At 41.3% G+C, this 21099-nt stretch overlaps 1 protein-coding gene across 1 annotated transcript; it reads left to right on the top strand.

Annotated features, from left to right (window-relative positions):
• Nucleotides 1-724: 724 nt before the first annotated feature.
• LOC135462861 (ferrochelatase, mitochondrial-like) lies at nucleotides 725-18669 on the top strand. The gene is made up of 11 exons (XM_064740150.1): nucleotides 725-774; nucleotides 2227-2338; nucleotides 3622-3741; nucleotides 4095-4243; nucleotides 4777-4849; nucleotides 8329-8497; nucleotides 9197-9295; nucleotides 15240-15347; nucleotides 15954-16118; nucleotides 16766-16825; nucleotides 18462-18669. The coding sequence occupies exons 1-11, from the start codon at nucleotides 726-728 to the stop codon at nucleotides 18654-18656; spliced, it is 1299 nt and encodes a 432-aa protein (XP_064596220.1). The 5' UTR covers nucleotide 725; the 3' UTR covers nucleotides 18657-18669.
• The last annotated feature ends 2430 nt before the right edge of the window (nucleotides 18670-21099 follow it).

The following is a 21099-nucleotide window of genomic DNA, read 5'->3' on the forward strand; positions in this document are numbered from 1 at the left end:
ACGTTACAGGCCTATAACTCTAAGACAAATTTATTTATGAATTGATATTCAGAATTAATCTATTAAATTTAAATATGATCTGCCAAAGAAAATTGATGATATGGCAAATTATTCAAGTGTCGGACAAAATATCCTTTCTATTTTTGCGTACTTTGCTCATAACATAACATATGGATGAAAACTAGTTCTTGTTTCTTGACGAACATAACATTTTGTCATTTGTGATATTTAACCACGTGAATCTTGCAACCTTAAATGAAAAACACGGCCATAAATGATACACCACCAGTTAGAAGTAGATCTTTAAATAGTTTTACATGTGAATGCCTACCTTATAGGAACTATATACGGGACAATTTTTGTATATTTTCGATTTATGGAATTCAAACTCTTTTTCAGATGGTTCTTACTTTTGTCCTTTAATAGCCGACTTATGCACTTTTGGAAAATACCGCATTCGGTTCATTGCGTTTTGTTTCCCCCATATAAAATATTTTGCATTGAAGATGTTTGCAAACCTGCCTGAAATGAAGAAATGTACAGTAACACTTTGGGTCTTTTAAAGGTAATAGTAAATCGTTTTCTTCTTCTTCTTCCTTTTTAAGAGAGAAGAAATGACTGACATTTATGAATTTCTGTGACTTCTGTGAGACGTACGCTAATACAGTAGCCTCCCTTTGGCCAGACTCTTCGTATAAAAGAGGCGCGTTACTGCTCCCGGGAAGATGACGGGTGTGACAGCGTGCAGATCTTTTCTGAGCCGCAATGTTTACGGTAAGCATAACTCTGACACGGTTACTGGTGAAAGGTTTGAACTGCAAACGTCCCTCGTCCAGTGGTCTTGATTTGCAGTCATGTGTTGCGCCTGTTATCATCATATTTTATTTTCCGGATGCATATCCATGCAGACTTGCTGGCTTGGCTTCAATGTGCTGTTCTTGTAGTAAGCCGCTTTTCTTGTTACGTAACACATAAAGTAATCAGGTACAGTTTCATCGGGTGTGGTTGAGTTAGGAAAACTTCTCTTATCTGTTCAGCTCTTTGATTAGGCCTACAACTTTAGTGGCACCATTTCAAAACAAAATAATCAAATTTCATATTTCCGTTTTGTAAGCTTGCAGTTTTATGTTACTTTGTTTCTCGTTCAAGATTGCTATGGTGTTAGCTTAGTTCAATTAAAATAAACGTTGAGATCAAATTTCAGGAATTTCTAATTTTTACCTGCCTCAATGTTTAATCCATTCTGTAGGGCCCTTTGCGGAATGAAGTTGGCCGTTAAATCCACCCCAAAACGACGGCACGCGTGGACTGAAAAGAGACGGGTCTTTTCAACCACTCCTGCAAGTGTAAATCCATTGCATAGTTGAAATGTTTTTGAAACCCACAGAAATATTACCGTGTCGCTCGTGAGAATAAACTTTGTGCATTTATGGCGAGTCAGGTGTACCAAAATCTCAGACCTGCGCATCAAAATATGCAGAAGTCAACCTAACAACGTTAGCTATCATTTGATCAGTCATCATCGATGTAAAATAGAAAGAACAGTTTGCTGAGTCAGTCAAACAAGAAAAATATAAATTCTAAAGGCTTGTGGCTATCATGTGTGCATTTGCTTCTTTATCCATGTTTTGTGCCTTTGACCTCAGACACAATGCAGATTTTGGATGCACCTGATGTCTACTGCCGTCCCCGTGGCAGGCTGCAGACAGAGCTCTGTCTACTGCCGTCCCAGTAGCAGGCTGCAGACAGTTGTCTACTGCCGTCCCTGTGGCAGGCTGCAGACAGCTGTCTACTGCTGTCCCCGTTGCAGGCTGCAAATAGCTGTCTACTGCCGTCCCCGTAGCCGCCTGCTTTGAATATTCTTACAATTCAAATCAATAGAAATTGTGACATAACTGCTTTCAATTCAGCCACCTACTTTTGAACTCTGACCCCATTCTCCAGTTTCAATAGAAATTGTGACATAACTGCTTTCAATTCAGCCACCTACTTTTGAACTCTGACCCCATTCTCCAGTTCTAAATGAAAACCCTGAACTGTGATATCTCTTCTATGCAACAGTTTTTTTTTTTTTGAGGAATAATTTATCAATGCCAGTATAGTGTTGTCTTTTGTTTTCATGTGTGCTTGTGCAAGTGAACACACAACTTACTCATTTTAGTGTGCTGTGAATTCAAACCAATCATATAGAGAGTTTTAAGTAAGTTGACCTTTGCCTGTTTACAGGATTGTTGTGTCAGGCTTATACAGTGTCAGAAGGGAGGTCACTCTTACAGAAACGATGTATCCCAGCAATGGCAGCTGGCGTCTGGCATCGGAACAGCTCAACATTATCAGGGTAAGACCTACGCAAAGAGAGGAAACTCCTAATGATTAGAGTGTCTGCCTTAAAGTTAGTAATTTATAGATCTGGCATCAAACCTCGGAGGTGTCGCTTGGCCCTCTGCACTGAGAGATCAGAGCAAGGAAACAGGCTCGCTGTCAGTATAATGTGACGGGATGGGGTGTCATGTTTTATTAGGTTAACAGCCTGCAGTGGACGTGTGTGCATGGGGCTTCATTTTGTTGGTCACCATTAAATTGGTTCGACTTCTGATTTAACACTATATTTTTTGTTTTTCCTGTGAAAAATGTTATGGCCACCACAGTATGGTCTGTAGAGAAGGTACTGTAAAGTGAATGACCTAGAATTTCCTGGAATTTTTCACCAGCTGTATGTACAGAAGGGTGATCAGTTAGGAATTGTTCTGCTGTGTATTAGGTGCTGCGTGTAATGTGCTGTGTATAAGGTGCTGCCAGTAAGGTGCTGTCTAATGTGCTGTGTAAGATCCTGTCTGTAATGTACTGTGTATAAGGTGCTGTCTAATGTGCTGTGTATAAGGTGCTGCCAGTAATGTGCTGTGTATAAGGTGCTGTCTAATGTGCTGTGTGTAAGGTCCTGTCTGTAATGTGCTGTGTATAAGGTGCTGCCAGTAATGTGCTGTGTATAAGGTGCTGTCTAACATGCTGCGTGTAAGGTCCTGTCTGTAATGTGCTGTGTATAAGGTGCTGCCTGTAATGTGCTGTGTATTAGGTGCTGCCTGTAGTGTGCTGTGTATAAGGTGGTGCCAGTAATGTGCTGTGTATAAGGTGCTGTCTAATGTGCTGTGTATAAGGTGGTGCCAGTAATGTGCTGTGTATTAGGTGCTGCCGGTAGTGTGCTTTGTGTTAGGTGCTGCCAGTAATGTGCTGTGTATCAGGTGTTGCCTAATGTGCTGTGTGTAAGGTCATGTCTGTAATGTGCTGTGTGTAAGGTGCTGCCTGTAGTGTGCTGTGTATAAGGTGCTGTCTAATGTGCTGTGTGTAAGGTGCTGCCAACAATGTGCTGTGTATAAGGTGCTGTCTAATGTGCTGTGTGTAAGGTCCTGTCTGTAATGTGCTGTGTGTAAGGTGCTGCCTGTAATGTGCTGTGGATAAGGTGTTTTCTAATGTGCTGTGTGTAAGGTCCTGTCTGTAATGTGCTGTGTATAAGATGCTGCCCGTAGTGTACTGTGTATAAGGTGCTGCCTGTAGTGTCCTGTGTACAAGGTACTGTCTCTAATATGCTGTATACATTTAAGGTGCTGTGTATACTTTGAGTAGGAAGCCAAAGACGGGGATCATGATGCTGAACCTGGGTGGCCCAGAAACTATGGAGAAGGTTCATGACTTCTTGCTGAGAATCTTCATGGACCGGGACCTCATACAGCTGCCTGTACAGAGGTATGGAACCTCCCTTAACACACCGGGGAGCTGTGGGAGGTCAAAGTTGTGTTAACACCATTAGTGTTCATTTGATACAAAATGTGACACACTACCAAGGAAAAAGCAAAGTGTCTAAAAAAAAAAAAAAAACATGTGGCAAGAGAATTTGTGACAAGAGCTTTAACAGATTTTTTCAGCTGGCCATATATTTCTGCATAATTTATGATAATTGCTTTCTCTCTTAATACTTGGTTCTTGTTTATTTTTCTACGTATCCTGTCACAAACGACTGTTTGCTTTTGAGATGATGAAAGCTATTTTTAGAAGACTTCATGTATATATCCTTATGGCTTTTTGTCGTCTGTCTTCAGCAAGCTGGCCCCCTTGATTGCTAAAAGGAGAACCCCGAGCTTGCAGAACCAGTACCGCGAAATCGGCGGAGGGTCCCCCATGAAAAAATGGACAGAGCTTCAAGGTCAAGGAATGGTAGAAATCCTGGATAAAATCAGTCCTGCCACGGGTAAGTGACCAAAGTGATTGTGAGGTGTTTTCATGGTTGATGAATTGAGGACTCAGTTGACAGAAGCTAGATTCCTGCTGATCAATGAGTTTAGAAGTGTGAATGCAGTTGTCATTGGTTAAGGATTGGGGCAGAGCTGATTACTTTCTGGCTAACAATAGCAAAGATCGCTACAGGGGATTTATATTGTTTCTCGCTTACATAATCAGCATACAGGCACATTGTTGGGACAGGTGATCATGTTGTTTTCTGAATGGTGTCCTTGTGGAGTTTCATGTTGCCAGTCTTTTAAATGTACCTGTGTACTTCTAGATCTTTTGGTTCATGATCAGTGTCCATCTGAAGAATATTTCACTTATACTGCGTGAAGGCAACATTGTTTTTGCAGCTGTACAAAAAAAATATGTATAATGACAATAGGGCTTTACAGCTTAGACGTAGTTGTGAGGCCTTTGAACTATGAACCCTCAAACCGCATACATTGAATCTTACACGAACGGTCGTTTTCAAGCCTTTTCTGTGCCTTGTTTCAGCGCCACACAAGTATTACATCGGATTCCGTTATGCTGATCCACTGACTGAGGACACAGTTGAGCAGATGGAGAGGTTAGGATTTAGCCAATTAGCTCCATCCAAGCTACTGTCTCTCTCCCATGTTAAGCTCAGCAGAGTGTGAGAGGCCCAGTATAGGTCAGGTCAGTGTCTGTATACCAGGGCCTGGTGTTTCGGGGAAAGAGGTCATTTTGGACACTCTGTTGTAGAGATGAAGCTGATTTTGGACTTTTTTTTTGTGGATAAGTCTGATTTGGACACCCTGTTTTGTTGATACAGCTTGAACACAAGCTTTTTGTGTGGTTGCTGATTAAAATATTTTGGGTACCATGTTATTTGAAGGCCTCTGTGGATGGTTGTGGGTAGAGCCTAGTTTTCTGCCACCATAATGCTGTCCGCGGTCGTATAAGTAAAATATTCTTGAGTACAGCGTAAATAAATATTTGAGGTCTAGAGTGTTGGAAATCCCATGACTTTACCCTGACTTATTCTATTATTAAAGGAATACTGTCAAGAAAATAAATTATTTGTGCCTCCAAACTGTTTAAAAAGATCATATTGATAGTATTTGGGCCCCTGTAACCACAAACGGCCTGCTTGTAGTCGTTCTGATGCAACCGGCGACGAATACCGCTCGGCTGAATATGCATATTGTGAATTTCAAAGCGAGGCTGCTGAGCCCGTGACGTCACGGTAAGAAGACTCTGGCTCCATGCGTGCAGAAGTTCTATAATAGAAGGCTATAAACACGCGACCAAAAGGCATTTATTTCGACCCAAATTTGCTGTTGTTTGAGAAATTTTTGAAAGGTAGTTATGCCTGTGATCTGTGCAGCTTACGGATGCAACAGTCAGCTTGTCAAGGGAGGTGGAATTTCTTTCTTTGCCTTTCCAAAAGATGCGACCACGAGGAAAGTCTGGCTTCATTGTTGCAAGAGGGACTTCGATCTCAAGTACCACCACAAACTGTGCAGGAAGCATTTCTCCAAATGCATGTTTGATCGAGACCCAGAGAAGTTGGCGAGCCTGGGCTATGAAAATGCAGTAGCACGGCTAACAACAGGTGCTGTACCGGACATTCCCCTGTCAATTGAGATATCGAGTCCTTTGTCTGAAGTACCGAAACAACAACAACAACAACAATAAAGCCTTCGTGTTCTGTGATGCAATTTATATCTAGCTGCTCTTCGTCAGTCATTGGCACTTCCTGACAGCAAAGGCATTCTACGTTAGTTGGCATAATATCACAGTTCTCACAATCACACCTGAAAATAAACAGATTTGATATTCAGAGAAGATCATACATAAGTTGGTACAGATTCCTTGATACGATGAGAAGCGGATTCAAAGCTTCAGCTGTCGGCGTAACATATTTGCTGTTGTACAAATATGCACCTCGATAAATTTTTACTTACATATTCGGACATTTAGACCAAGTTTACGTGAATCTCAAAAGACTGAATCTTATGATTTAATCGTAATATTTGACATGTGGGTTAACACAGACCTCTGAATCAAGGCATTACCTCAAAGCCGAGGATATTAGGGCACTAACCTGCTTGAGGCACCGGCAGGGACAAAGTGATAAATAACACAGGAAGGGAAAGAAAAGTGACAAACACCGGGCCATAATTTGAGAGCTACGGCTTATAGGCCTAGTAACCAGAAATTACAGTATGCTTATCGTTTTCTTTTTGTGAACTTCAACAAAACCTAGTTTTGCACTTAAAATGCTGTGATTTAAAGGTCTGTATTAACTCCCGTGATATTTTGAAAATGCCAGGATACCTGCGACCAATTTATTTGATAGGCTGTTGAAGCCGTACTCAAGAATATTTCATTTCTGCCACGGCGGCCAGCATAAGGCCATATAGTGCCAGCAAATCGGAAAATAGCAAGGAATTAACTGAGATAAAATGTAGTCACCAGGTCAAATTGTCGGTCCGAAAATCTTCTGGTTTCTGACAGCTGTCGACGTGGTCAGACTCGCTGTCGGATGAGTGAGGGGAACGGTTTACTGGCTGAATTCATGGGTTCCACGCGCTGAATCCGTTCGTATAGGATCATACATGTACGGGTCTATAGGTGGTATACACATTGGAATTTCTAGTATGTCCGTTTCACAGTCTGACATTATTTTATTTTGGTATTTTCGCGCCTAAGATCGTATGTGGTATGTGAAACAGTGTTGTTCAGTATGGGCCCGTTCTTACGGTGACGTCACTGGGATCACGTGACGGGCACCTCATTAACTCCACTCTGGCTGACGGCTCCCTAGCGTGAGAGCCGACTATCGCCGTGGAAGCGAGTCCAGGGTAAACAAACATCCAGGTTCGTTATAATGAGGGATTATGAGGTAATTATTAAATAAATACCGATGATTATAAGATCTTGACAGTATTCCTTTAATACTCATTGGCCGTACGTGGGAAAGTCTGCCAGGAACCTGCGGATGGTCGTGGGTTTCCCCCGGGCGCTGCCCAGTTTCCTCCCACAATAATGCTGGCCGCCACCATATCAGTGAAATACAGTCAAACCTGTACCTACGACCACCTGTAATGAGCGTCCATCTGCGGTAAGCGGCCACTCTCTGCTGCGACCAAACTATTTCCATGTTAAACGACCTGTAATATGCAGGCACCTGTCCAACGCGTCCAGCGGCCAATATATTTTGCCACCAAATTCTATATCAGTCTGTCCTGAGCGGCCGAGACTTTCAACAATAATGATGATTGCCGCATCGAACATTCAAAAATTTCAAAATGGCGACCACCCGACTTCAATAGTTTTTGTAGTGATTAAAAGTTACAACCTGTCACTTTGTGATGACAAGTGAAGTGTGAACATCATTGGTCAGTAGCAGTAAACTCTGTTGTTCTGTAATCGGGCCTAGCTGGTTATTGTCCCTTGCACTGTGGCAGTGGGTTTGCTCCATGCTGAGGCCCAGAGGTTTATGAATGCCATAAACAGCGGGCTGACTTGGATATAGTCGGATGTAATCTGACCTCCTGTGGTTCCTCTCATGAATGGTTTCTTTGACAAATTATCTGGCTTGCTTGGCCATTATCTTTGCAGGCAAATGGTGCTGTGTTTTCATTTCGCGTGGCCAAAATATTGCCTGCACCGAATACATGGAGAAATTGATCTTCCTTCACTTGTACATGTTGTTGTTGTTGTTGTTTCTTGAGTACAGCGTAAAACACCAATGAAATAAATAAATCTACTATCAATAGGTCATGTGATCCCAAAGACTTCAAAGTTAGTACTCTTTTGCTGCCTGGCTTGGTGCTCAGCGCTGAGAGGTTAGAGCAAGGAAACAGGACTGGTTGACCAGATGGCAGTGTAATATGACTGGGTGGAGTGTCACATCTGGTGTCTTCTTCGTGATACTTCAGTGGCGGCAGCAGTTTGGCTGCATGGACTCGCCCTGTCAGAAGAAGGCACACACCTATTGAATCTTCCTCTTGTATATTTGTACTTTGTTACATGTATACACCAATTAGATGAACGAGACAATGTATTAATTTGTTGTAGTGATGGGATTGAAAGGGCAGTAGCATTCACTCAGGACCCACAATACTGCTGTTCAACAACTGGAAATAGCCTGAAGGCCATCTATCGTTACTACAGCAAGCGAGGCGTGCCCAGTAACATGATCTGGAGCGTGATTGACAGGTGGCCTACCCACCCAGGCTTAGTACAGGTAGGCTGTGTGCATGTCAAGGTCATCAGAGATCCAGGGCCTCCTGTGAATATTCAGTTAGTTTGTTTCTCTGTGAAAAGCATTTTATATCAGAAATCAAGCAGGTGGCCCACCCAGGCTTTAATATGTAAGTTCTGTACATGTCAGGGTTTTCAAAATATGCAAAGAGCATAAAAAATGAGCCTCCAAAAAAAGGAGGAAGACTCATCACCGACACAGTTTTGGTGCAGTTTTACTCTCTCATCAGAGCTCAAAATGTTGTAAGTGACTCTCCTGTTAAAGCTAGGGAACTAGCTGGGCAGTTTTTGTCCATCTACCACACTTTCTCATGTGAAATATTCTAAAGCTCAGTACAACACAGTGCTGTAGAATCAATCTCTTATAGTTTTTGAAAGGCCTGTCATGGAGAGAGTAAGTGTCATACTCCTCACAGTGCATGCGCTTTTCCTTTCATTTTACCTCACTAGCAGCAATAGTATATTTTGTACAGAAAAGTTGAACAAGACCAAGGTCACTGGGGTCACAGTGATGAGGACACAAGTTATAAGGCTGGACCTAAACAAGTCTGTGTGTGTCCCTCAGGCTCCAAAGATCAAGCTAGTCTATTGGTGGCTGTGATGTAAAGTGAAAGGTGGAGAGTGAAGCATGCGCTGTAAGGCGTATGAGTAAGTGTGTGTACTTTACCCATTCTTTCCTCAGACATTTGCAGAAAACATCCAGGCTGAGTTAGAGAAGTTCCCAGAAGAGGACCGTGATGATGTTGTCATTCTCTTCTCAGCCCATTCCCTGCCTTTACAGGTAAGTATTCCCCCTGAGAAGATCTGGTATGGATAAAAGCTGCTTTATAAAGCTGGGTAAGCATGAAAGCTGAAGCTGTGACTCAACTCACAACAAATGGTCATAACACACTTGGTCCCAGGTTCTCTTGGGCATAGGAATGAACTGGCGCACACGTAACAACTGGAATACACCAGTTGAGCAACATGTTTGTTTGACATTTCAAAAGAACATGTTCTGTGCACGGTACAATGTACGTATTTCTGCTGGGTTGCTGTACAACATTCTCAGTGCACTGTACAATGTATGTACTTCTGCTGGGTTGCTGTACAACATTTTCTGTGCACGGTACAATGTACGTATTTCTGCTGGGTTGCTGTACAACATTTTCTGTGCGCGGTACAATGTACGTATTTCTGCTGGGTTGCTGTACAACATTTTCTGTGCACTGTACAATGTACATATTTCTGCTGGGTTGCTGTACAACATTTTCTGTGCACTGTTCAATGTATGTACTTCTGCTGGGTTGCTGTACAACATTCTCAGTGCACTGTACAATGTACGTATTTCTGCTGGGTTGCTGTACAACATTTTCTGTGCACTGTACAATGTACGTACTTCTGCTGGGTTGCTGTACAACATTCTCAGTGCACTGTACAATGTACGTATTTCTGCTGGGTTGCTGTACAACATTTTCTGTGCACTGTACAATGTACGTACTTCTGCTGGGTTGCTGTACAACATTCTCTGTGCACTGTACAATGTATGTACTTCTGCTGGGTTACTGTACAACATTCTGAGAGCACTGTACAATGTACGTACTTCTGCAGGGTTGCTCTACAACATTCTCAGTGCACTGTACAATGTACGTACTTCTGCTGGGTTGCTGTACAACATTCTCAGTGCACTGTACAATGTATGTACTTCTGCAGGGTTGCTGTAGAACATTCTCAGTGCACTGTACAATGTATGTACTTCTGCTGGGTTACTGTACAACATTCTCAGTGCACTGTACAATATACGTTCTTCTGCTGGGTTACTGTACAACATTCTCAGTGCACTGTACAATGTACGTACTTCTGCAGGGTTGCTCTACAACATTCTCAGTGCACTGTACAATGTACGTACTTCTGCTGGGTTGCTGTACAACATTCTCAGTCCACTGTACAATGTATGTACTTCTGCAGGGTTGCTGTACAACATTCTCAGTGCACTGTACAATGTATGTACTTGTGTTGGGTTACTGTACGACATTCTCAGTGCACTGTACAATGTACGTACTTCTACTGGGTTGCTGTACAACATTTTCTGTGCACTGTACAATGTATGTACTTGTGTTGAGTTACTGTACGACATTCTCAGTGCACTGTACAATGTACATGTATGTACTTCTGCTGGGTTGCTGTACAACATTTTCTGTGCACTGTACAATGTATGTACTTCTGCTGGGTTGCTGTACAACATTTTCTGTGCACTGTACATTGTATGTACTTGTGTTGGGTTACTGTACGACATTCTCAGTGCACTGTACAATGTACGTACTTCTGCAGGGTTACTATACAACATTCTCAGTGCACTGTACAATGTACGTACTTCTGCTGGGTTGCTGTACAGCATTTTCAGTGCACTGTACAATGTATGTACTTGTGCTGGGTTGCTGTACAACATTTTCTGTGCACTGTACAATGTACATGTATGTACTTCTGCTGGGTTGCTGTACAACATTTTCTGTGCACTGTACAATGTATGTACTTGTGTTGGGTTACTGTACGACATTCTCAGTGCACTGTACAATGTACATGTATGTACTTCTGCTGGGTTGCTGTACAACATTTTCTGTGCACTGTACAATGTATGTACTTCTGCTGGGTTGCTGTACAACATTTTCTGTGCACTGTACATTGTATGTACTTGTGTTGGGTTACTGTACGACATTCTCAGTGCACTGTACAATGTACATGTGTGTACTTCTGGTGAGTTACAGTACAACATTTTCTATGCACTGTACAATGTATGTACTTCTGCTGGGTTGCTGTACAACATTTTCTGTGCACTGTACATTGTTCATACTTCTGCAGGGTTGCTGTACAACATTCTCTGTGCACTGTACAATGTATGTACTTCTGCTGGGTTGCTGTACAACATTCTCAGTGCACTGTACATTGTACGTACTTGTGCTGGGTTGCTGTACAACATTCTCTGTGCACTGTACAATGTATGTACTTCTGCTGGGTTACTGTACAACATTCTCAGTGCACTGTACAATGTATATACTTCTGCTGGGTTGCTGTACAACATTCTCAGTGCAGTGTACCATGTACGTACTTCTGCAGGGTTGCTGTACAACATTCTCAGTGCACTGTACAATGTACGTACTTCTGCTGGGTTGCTGTACAACATTCTCAGTGCACTGTACAATGTATGTACTTCTGCTGGGTTGCTGTACAACATTCTCAGTGCACTGTACAATGTACATACTTCTGCTGGGTTGCTGTACAACATTCTCTGTGCACTGTACAATGTATGTACTTCTGCTGGGTCGCTGTACAACATTCTCAGTGCACTGTACAATGTATGTACTTCTGCTGGGTTGCTGTACAACATTCTCAGTTTACTGTACAATGTACGTACTTCTACTGGGTTGCTGTACAACATTCTTAGTGCACTGTACAATGTATGTACTTCTGCTGGGTTACTGTACAACATTCTCAGTGCACTGTACAATGTACATACTTCTGCTGGGTTACTGTACAACATTCTCAGTGCACTGTACAATGCATGTTCTTCTGCTGGGTTGCTGTACAACATTCTCAGTGCACTGTACAATGTACGTACTTCTGCTGGGTTGCTGTACAACATTCTCAGTGCACTGTACAATGTACGTACTTGTGCTGGGTTGCTGTACAACATTCTCAGTGCACTGTACAATGTACGTACTTCTGCTGGGTTACTGTACAACATTCTCAGTGCACTGTACAATGTACGTACTTCTGCTGGGTTTCTGTACAACATTCTCAGTGCACTGTACAATGTATGTATTTCTGCTGGGTTGCTGTACAACATTCTCAGTGCACTGTACAATGTACGTACTTGTGCAGGGGTTGCTGTACAACATTCTCTGTGCACTGTACAATGTATGTACTTCTCCAGGGTTGCTGTACAACATTCTCAGTGCACTGTACAATGTACGTACTTCTGCTGGGTTGCTGTACAACATTCTCAGTGCACTGTACAATGAACGTACTTCTGCTGGGTTGCTGTACAACATTCTCAGTGCACTGTACAATGTACGTACTTCTGCTGGGTTGCTGTACAACATTCTCAGTTCACTGTACAATGTACTTACTTTTGCTTGGTTGCTGTACAACATTTTCAGTGCACTGTACAATGTATGTACTTCTGCTGGGTTGCTGTACAACATTCTCAGTTCACTGTACAATGTACGTACTTCTGCTGGGTTACTGTACAACATTCTCAGTGCACTGTACAATGTATGTACTTCTGCTGGGTTACTGTACAACATTCTCAGTGCACTGTACAATGTACGTACTTGTGCTGGGTTGCTGTACAACATTCTCAGTGCACTGTACAATGTATGTACTTCTGCTGGGTTGCTGTACAACATTCTCAGTTCACTGTGCAATGTACGTACTTCTGCTTGGTTGCTGTACAACATTCTCAGTGCACTGTACAATGTACGTACTTCTGCTGGGTTCCTGTACAACATTCTCAGTGCACTGTATAATGTACATACTTCTGCTGGGTTGCTGTACAACATTCTCAGTGCACTGTACAATGTACGTACTTCTGCTGGGTTGCTATACAACATTCTCAGTGCACTGTACAATGTACATACTTCTGCTGGGTTGCTGTACAACATTCTCAGTGCACTGTACAATGTATGTACTTCTGCTGGGTTACTGTACAACATTCTCTGTGCACTGTACAATGTACGTACTTCTGCAGGGTTACTGTACAACATTCTCAGTGCACTGTACAATGTACGTACTTCTGCTGGGTTACTGTACAACATTCTCAGTTCACTGTACAATGTATGTACTTCTGCTGGGTTACAGTACAACATTTTCTATGCACTGTACAATGTATGTACTTCTACTGGGTTGCTGAACAACATTCTCAGTGCACTGTACAGTACATGTACTTCTGCTGGGTTGCTGTTCAACATTTTCTGTGCACTGTACATTGTACATACTTCTGCTGGGCTACAGTACAACATTTTCTGTGCACTGTACAATGTATGTACTTCTGCTGGGTTGTTTTGCAACATTTTCTGTGCACTGTAAAATGCACACACTTCTGCTGGGTTGCTGTACAACATTCTCAGTGCACTGTACAATGTACGTACTTCTGCTGGGTTACTGTACAATGTACGTACTTCTGCTTGGTTGCTGAACAACATTCTCAGTGCACTGTACAGTACATGTACTTCTGCTGGGTTGCTGTTCAACATTTTCAGTGCACTGTACATTGTACATACTTCTGCTGGGTTACAGTACAACATTTTCTGTGCACTGTACAATGTATGTACTTCTGCTGGGTTGTTTTGCAACATTTTCTGTGCACTGTAAAATGCTCACACTTCTGCTGGGTTGCTGTACAACATTCTCAGTGCACTGTACAATGTACGTACTTCTGCTGGGTTACAGTACAACATTTTCTATGCACTGTACAATGTATGTACTTCTGCTGGGTTGCTGAACAACATTCTCAGTGCACTGTACAATGTACGTACTTCTGCTGGGTTGCTGTACAACATTCTCAGCTCACTGTACAATGTACATATTTCTGCTGGGTTACTGTACCACATGTTCTGTGCACTGTACAATGTATGTACTTCTGCTGGGTTGTTTTGCAACATTTTCTGTGCACTGTAAAATGCTCACACTTCTGCTGGGTTGCTATATAACGTTTTCTATGCACTGTACATTGTACATACTTCAGCTTGGTTACAGTAAAACATTTTCTATGCTCTGTACATTGTACATACTTCTGGTGGGTTAGCTTACAATGTTTTCTGTCCACTGTACAATGCACAAATGGCTTTACATGAACATGTAATAACTTGTTGCAGTGGCTTTACATGAACATGTAAAAACCTGTTCCGGCAGCTTTACATGGAACATGTAATAACTTGTTCCAGCAGCTTTGCATGAACATGTAATAATGTGTTCCAGCGGCTTTACGTGAACACGTAATGACGTGTTCCAGCGGCTTTACATCAACACGGAATAACCTGTTCTGGCAGCTTTACATGAACATATAATAACCTGTACGGCAGCTTTACGTGAACATGTATAGACATGTTCCAGCAGCTTTACATGAACATGTAATAACTTGTCCGGCAACTTTACATGAACATGTGTAGACATGTTCCAGCAGTTTTACATGAACATTGTAGACATGTTCCAGCAGCTATCCGTGAACATGTAATAACCTGTCCGGCAGCTTTACATGAACATGTAATAACCTGTCCGGCAGCTTTACATGAACATGTATAGACATGTTCCAGCAGCTTTACATGAACATGTATAGAATAGACATGTTCCAGCAGCTATCCATGAACATGTAATAACAGGGATATTTATTTGCATTATTCTTGTTTTTTTTACCATTGACTTGTTCCCTAATTCCTCATACTTTTCACATACATGTATGAAGGAATAACTGTCAGTGTAATTTATGTATCCGTTAAATTTTGGTTTGAAGACAAATCTACATGCGTTGGATTGGCCAAATTCAGGGCTTCACAAACAGTATAATTTTATCAGTCTTCAGAGAATAAAGCAATCAGAATTTGCTTGAATACATGCGAAACATCACGCAAACATGCGAAAAGTGTAAAGAATTACAGTAATGATCATTAGTATCAAATGGTGTACATGTAATTAAGAAACAGCCGTGTGATTAGAACTCTTTTTGTTTAGATATTATGCTCTGTCCCCAGCTTGTAAATCGGGGTGACCCGTACCCTTATGAAGTGGGAGCCACGGTCAACAGGGTAATGGAGAAGCTGGGACACAGCCACCCCTATCGACTTGTCTGGCAGTCTAAGGTATGTTGAGGAATGGGACATACTGACTTGGCGGCAGTTTGCCTGATTAGTGAGGACTTCAGTATTGAACTCCATGTGGTTAGCCTGATGCCTTTTGTCTGGAGGTTATTCTGTTTTCTGGGCTTTCCAGCATTATGGCACATCACATAATCTCAACAGCATGTGCACCATTCTCTACTCTCCCTTTACAGGGGGGCCTCAGTGGCTCATTTGGAGAGTGCGCTAGCGTGGCTCAGTTGGTGAGCATGCCAGCATGGCTCAGTTGGTGAGTGCGCTAGTGTGGGCAGTTGGTGAGCGCGCTAGCGCGTTTCCTCCCAACATTATGCTGGCCGTCGTTGTAAATAAAAAGAAATAGCTCCATGGGGGTGTCGATGTTATAACCTACATGTAAACCCATCAATGAGTCTCACATGTGCTTGGAAGATCAATCTTGTCTAGCTGTGGTGGTGTTGTTAACGACAGAGATTGTTCTTTACCCATATTAGCCACTCTGGCTCATGAGGATATGCTAGTCGATTCATTAGAATGACAAGGGGTGTTGCTCGGGGTGTTGATTACATTTATGTGAACAAGTGTCCATGTAGATTTGTTTTGACCTTGTCTTAGGTTGGCCGGTTGCCGTGGCTGAGTCCCTACACAGACGAAGCTATCAAAGGTCTGGCGGCACGAGGAAAGAAAAACCTGCTCCTAGTGCCAATTACCTTCACCAGCGACCAGATTGAGACACTGTTTGTGATGGACTTGGAGTTTGCGCAGAATCTGGCCACAGAGGTAAGTGGCGCTGTGCACTCTCGAAATAACTGAAAAGTTGACTTCAGATTTGTTGTTCCTACATGCGTGTATGTTTTTGTTTGTCAGTCACTTTCATTTATTTCCTAAATGTTTAACACCCCACTCAAGCATTCATTTATTCAGTAGTAGAATCTTCGATGGTTTACGAATCTGGAGTGTCTGGTATATTAAATGGGGAGACCTATTGTTACTAATTATTTTGGGGGCCTCCATGGCTTAGTTAGTTAGCGCGCTCCTCCCACCATAATTCTGGTCGCCATCGTATAAGTGAAATATTCTTGAATACGGCGTAAAATACAAGTCAAATTATTTTGTTTTGGAATGGTGAATGATCAGTGCTGTTGTAGAATTGAACACGAAGTGGTGAATGGTCTGTTGTAGAAAGCGAATGCCTGCACTTCACAGCCATGGGTGGTATAACACCAAAGTTAACTATTACTGTTACTTGTATATGTATGCTGGGTATATTAAGATAGATTATCTGAACCCCAGGTGTATACCATTCAGCCCGAGTGTTATTGTTGTTGTCGGCTCTACATATACCATAAATATTAAAGTAATACTTAGATTGTTATTAACATAGGCTCAAAGAGTCAGTCAACATTTCTGACTTTTATTTTATTTAGGTTGGAGTGAAGAACATAAGAAGAGCAGCATCACTGAATGGAAGTCAAACTTTCATTAAGGTAATTAATTAATTAACTAATTAATTAAGGTGAGAACACATACAGGTGCATGCACTTTAATAGTGGAACAGGCTTTACTTGCTGTGACTTGCAACTCTGTAATTTGCTATGTGGATAGGTCTTTTAGATTTTAGACGTAATACATGTATCTTTTAACATTAGCTCTAAGTAGTGTGGCTTTTTATATGTTCTTACGCTTGTCAGATCTTCCACTCAGCAGGCTTTTTTAATGGTGCACACTTTGATTTTGGTTTGGGGCCATCCTTGGCCGAGCCAAACTTTGCCAGACCTATAAACATCAGGGCAATCTCAGACTCGATGTACCTGGGTGACCGGGCAGGTAAGATCTGTGGATGTCATTTGAGAATGTTACTCATTATCAGTTTAATATTCCACGCATGAAACTCATTTCTGTCACATTTGTGAAACAGTGTTGAGTACAGGGTGTGCAATGGCAAACAATCAGTCTTATTGTAACCCTTAAGAAATAAGGAGAGGTATTGTGAGAGGGGGATCAATGCTGTCTGTGTGTGTGGCAGTGTCGATTTTGTGGCCAATCATAGGGTTGCAGAGGTCTCCCAGAGCACACAGATAGGCAATCATTGGTAGCGATTTTCAGATCAAAACAAAGGTAGTATATTTACCACATAGTTCAACATTCCCTCAGCCATTCACAGGGTTGCAGTTGTCACCATAGGACATGCATTGCCAAATACATATCAAAAACTTCTGCAGTAAATTTGTGCTCAAATTTCTCAACTGTGTCTTTTACCACCACAATGATTTTATAACTCCATACAAAGTGGCTGCTCTGCAATCCTTATGCATATGATAAACATAGTTATAACAGTATAATAATTTTGGCTCTTCTTGTTGATTTACTGTCAGATCTTAGCACTATCTTGTTAGAGAATAATACCTGCGTATGACCGTGTCAATCATTCTACTTCATTTTGCTTACACTTGTGACATCTCTGAATGCCTTGTTACACTTGTGACATCTCTGAATGCCTTGTTACACTTGTGACATCTCTGAATGCCTTGTTGCACTTGTGACATCTCTGAATGCCTTGTTACACTTGTGACATCTCTGACTGCCCTGTTACACTTGTGACATCTCTGAATGCCGTTACACTTGTGACATCTCTGAATGCCCTGTTACACTTGTGACATCTTTGAATGCCCTGTTACACTTGTGACATCTCTGAATGCCTTGTTACACTTGTGACATCTCTGATTGCCCTGTTACACTTGTGACATCTCTGACTGCCCTGTTACACTTGTGACAGTCAATCAGTCTACTATGAATCTTACATGTATACATGTTCTATTCATCCAAAAAAACTGATTTTTTGCCCAAAAAGGCAAATAAAGATCAAAGTGTTATTGTTGGTGCAGAGCCTTAATTTTTAGCCAGATTTATTTATAATATTTAATTGATTGTTGTTTAACACAATAATTTTTTTTTTGTACTTCTCTTTCCAACAATATTACAATCTTACCTGTCTACCTTCCAAACAAACTTCAACAGCCCATTCTACAGCTAATGGACCAGTCAGGAAATCTGCAAAAATATATCTGTGCACGTAGCCATGTTTTAAGTGAAGTGCTGTATTTGATATGCTTTGCTTGTCAGGCTCTGGCCGACATTGTCAAGACTCACCTGGACACTAATGTGGCCTGTCCTAAACAGCTGTCCCTCAGATGTCCTATGTGTGTCAACCAGGTGTGTGCACAGACCAAAGACTTCTTCGCAGAACAACAACCACTGCTTGACAACCTCAGGGAGCGCTCTGCATCAGCACTAAAAACCGCCAAGGGAACTGCGTGAACGTGAATCTCCAGTAGCATTTTTAAAAAAAAAAATTTTATTTTTTAAAATTTTTTTTGTTGAGAATTTTTTCCTGTTAAGAATTTTTTTTAGGTGAGTGATGTTGATGTTGTGGTGAAAACATGAAATTCTGACCCTGAGCAGTTTTTTGTTTTTCACACAAGGCATATGTCATGATATTCTGTATTCACATGTGTGTATTCATGTATTCACATGTGTGTATTCATGTATTCACATGTGTGTACAAGTGGACCTACATGTAAGGTGATGTCCTGTGTATTTCTATCTCTGAGTTAAGAGTCACACCAGTAACATAAGACTGATCCTTGTGTAGGGTTGTAATATTAAGGCTATGGCATAATGACCGATTGGAGTATTGTTATTTGTTGACATACACATTTTAATATGTATAAAAAAATTTTCGTGTAGTTTTGCTTGTTTGATATGCTTTAATATGTTCAGCTTGTTCAAGTTCAACACATGTTCAGCTTGTTCAAGTTCAACACATGTTCAGCTTGTCCAAATTCAACACAAGTTCAGCTTGTTCAAGTTCAACACAAGTTCAACTTGTTCAAGTTCAACACATGTTCAGCTTGTCCAAGTTCAACACAAGTTCAACTTGTTCAAGTTCAACACATGTTCAGCTTGTCCAAGTTCAACACATGTTCAACTTGTTCAAGTTCAACACAAGTTCAGCTTGTTCAAGTTCAACACATGTTCAGCTTGTCCAAGTTCAACACATCTTCAGCTTGTTCAACTTCAACACATGTTCAGCTTGTTCAAGGTCAACACATCTTCAGCTTGTCCAAGTTCAACACATCTTCAGCTTGTTCAAGTTCAACACATGATCTGCTTGTTGAAGTTCTGCACATTTTCAGCTGGTTCAATACATGTTCAGCTTGTTCAAGTTCAACACATCTTCAGCTTGTTTAGTCGTGGGTTTCCCCCAGGCTGTGCCCAGTTTCCATCCAGCATAATGCTGACTGCCGTCATGTAAGTGAAATATTCTTGAGTACGGCCTAAAACACCTATCAAATAAATAAATAAATAACTTCAGCTTGTTCAGGATCAACACATGTTCAGCTTGTTCAAGTTCAACACAAGTTCAGCTTGTTCAAGTTCAACACAAGTTCAGCTTGTTCAACACATATTCAGCTTGTTCAAGTTCAACACATGTTCAGCTTGTTCAAGCTCAACACATGTTCTGCTTGTTCAAGTTCAACACATGTTCAGCTTGTTCAAGTTCAACACATAGTCAGCTTGTTCAAGTTAAACACATGGTCAGCTTGTTCAAGTTCAACACATGTTCAGCTTGTTCAAGTTCAGCTTGTTCAATACATGTTCAGCTTGTTCAAGTTCAACACATGTTCAGCTTGTTCAAGGTCAACACATCTTCAGCTTGTTCAGTTTCAACACATCTTCAGCTTGTTCAAGTTCAACACAAGTTCAGCACCAGTTCAACTTGTTCAACACGTGTCTACCTTGTTGAAGTTCAACACAGGTTCAGCTTCTTCACGTTCAACACATCTTCAGCTTGTTGAAGTTCAACACATCTTCAGCTTGTTGAAGTTCAACACATGTTTAGCTTCTTCAAGTTCAACACATGTTCAGATTGTTCAATACATGTTCAGCTTGTTCAAATTCAGCACATGTTCTGCTTGTTGAAGTTCAACACATGTTTAACTTGTTCAAGGTCAACACATGTTCAACTTGTTCAATACATGTTCAGCTTGTTCAAGTTCAACACAAGTTCAGCTTGTTCAATACATGTTCAGCTTGTTCAAGTTCAACATATCTTCAGCTTATTCTGGTTCAACACATCTTCAGCTTGTTCAACACAAGTTCAGCTTGTTCAATACATGTTCAGCTTGTCCAAGTTCAACACATGTTCAGCTTGTTCAAGTTCAGCTTGTTCAAGTTCAACACATGTTCAGCTGGTTCAAGCTCAACACAAGTTCATCTGGTGGTTCATATTCAGCAAATATGCACATCTTGGAGTTCAAGATTCTTTTGACATTTTTATCTACTTTAATTGAGTGATATTGTATTCTTATAAAAGGAATGTCAGAAAATGCATTTACATCTGTGCTCAAAGCATAGTGCTCTGCTTTTCTTCAAAATCTAAAATTATTTTTGTCTCATTTTAGCAGTAATTTACTTTCCTTCACAAGTGTTACTTTTCTCTCTGTGACGGACAGTATGTAACGTGTAACTTCACAGACCACGAAGTGTTTTAACCTTTCGCTTCCAACACATTGTGTTAATGTACATGTTTATTAACACAATACAAGTTAGACACAGAAAGAATAATCCTTAAAAACAAAAATGGTACAACAAACATTTTCAGACTGTTCACTCGCACACTTTCTGCCTTCTCTCTAACACTCTTTGACTTCTATTTTTCACACTGCATAACTGTGTCTGAACATGCATTCATACTTCT

This window comes from Liolophura sinensis, chromosome 2, assembly GCF_032854445.1.
Source record: "Liolophura sinensis isolate JHLJ2023 chromosome 2, CUHK_Ljap_v2, whole genome shotgun sequence".
In the NCBI taxonomy this organism is placed as follows: Eukaryota; Metazoa; Mollusca; class Polyplacophora; order Chitonida; family Chitonidae; genus Liolophura; species Liolophura sinensis.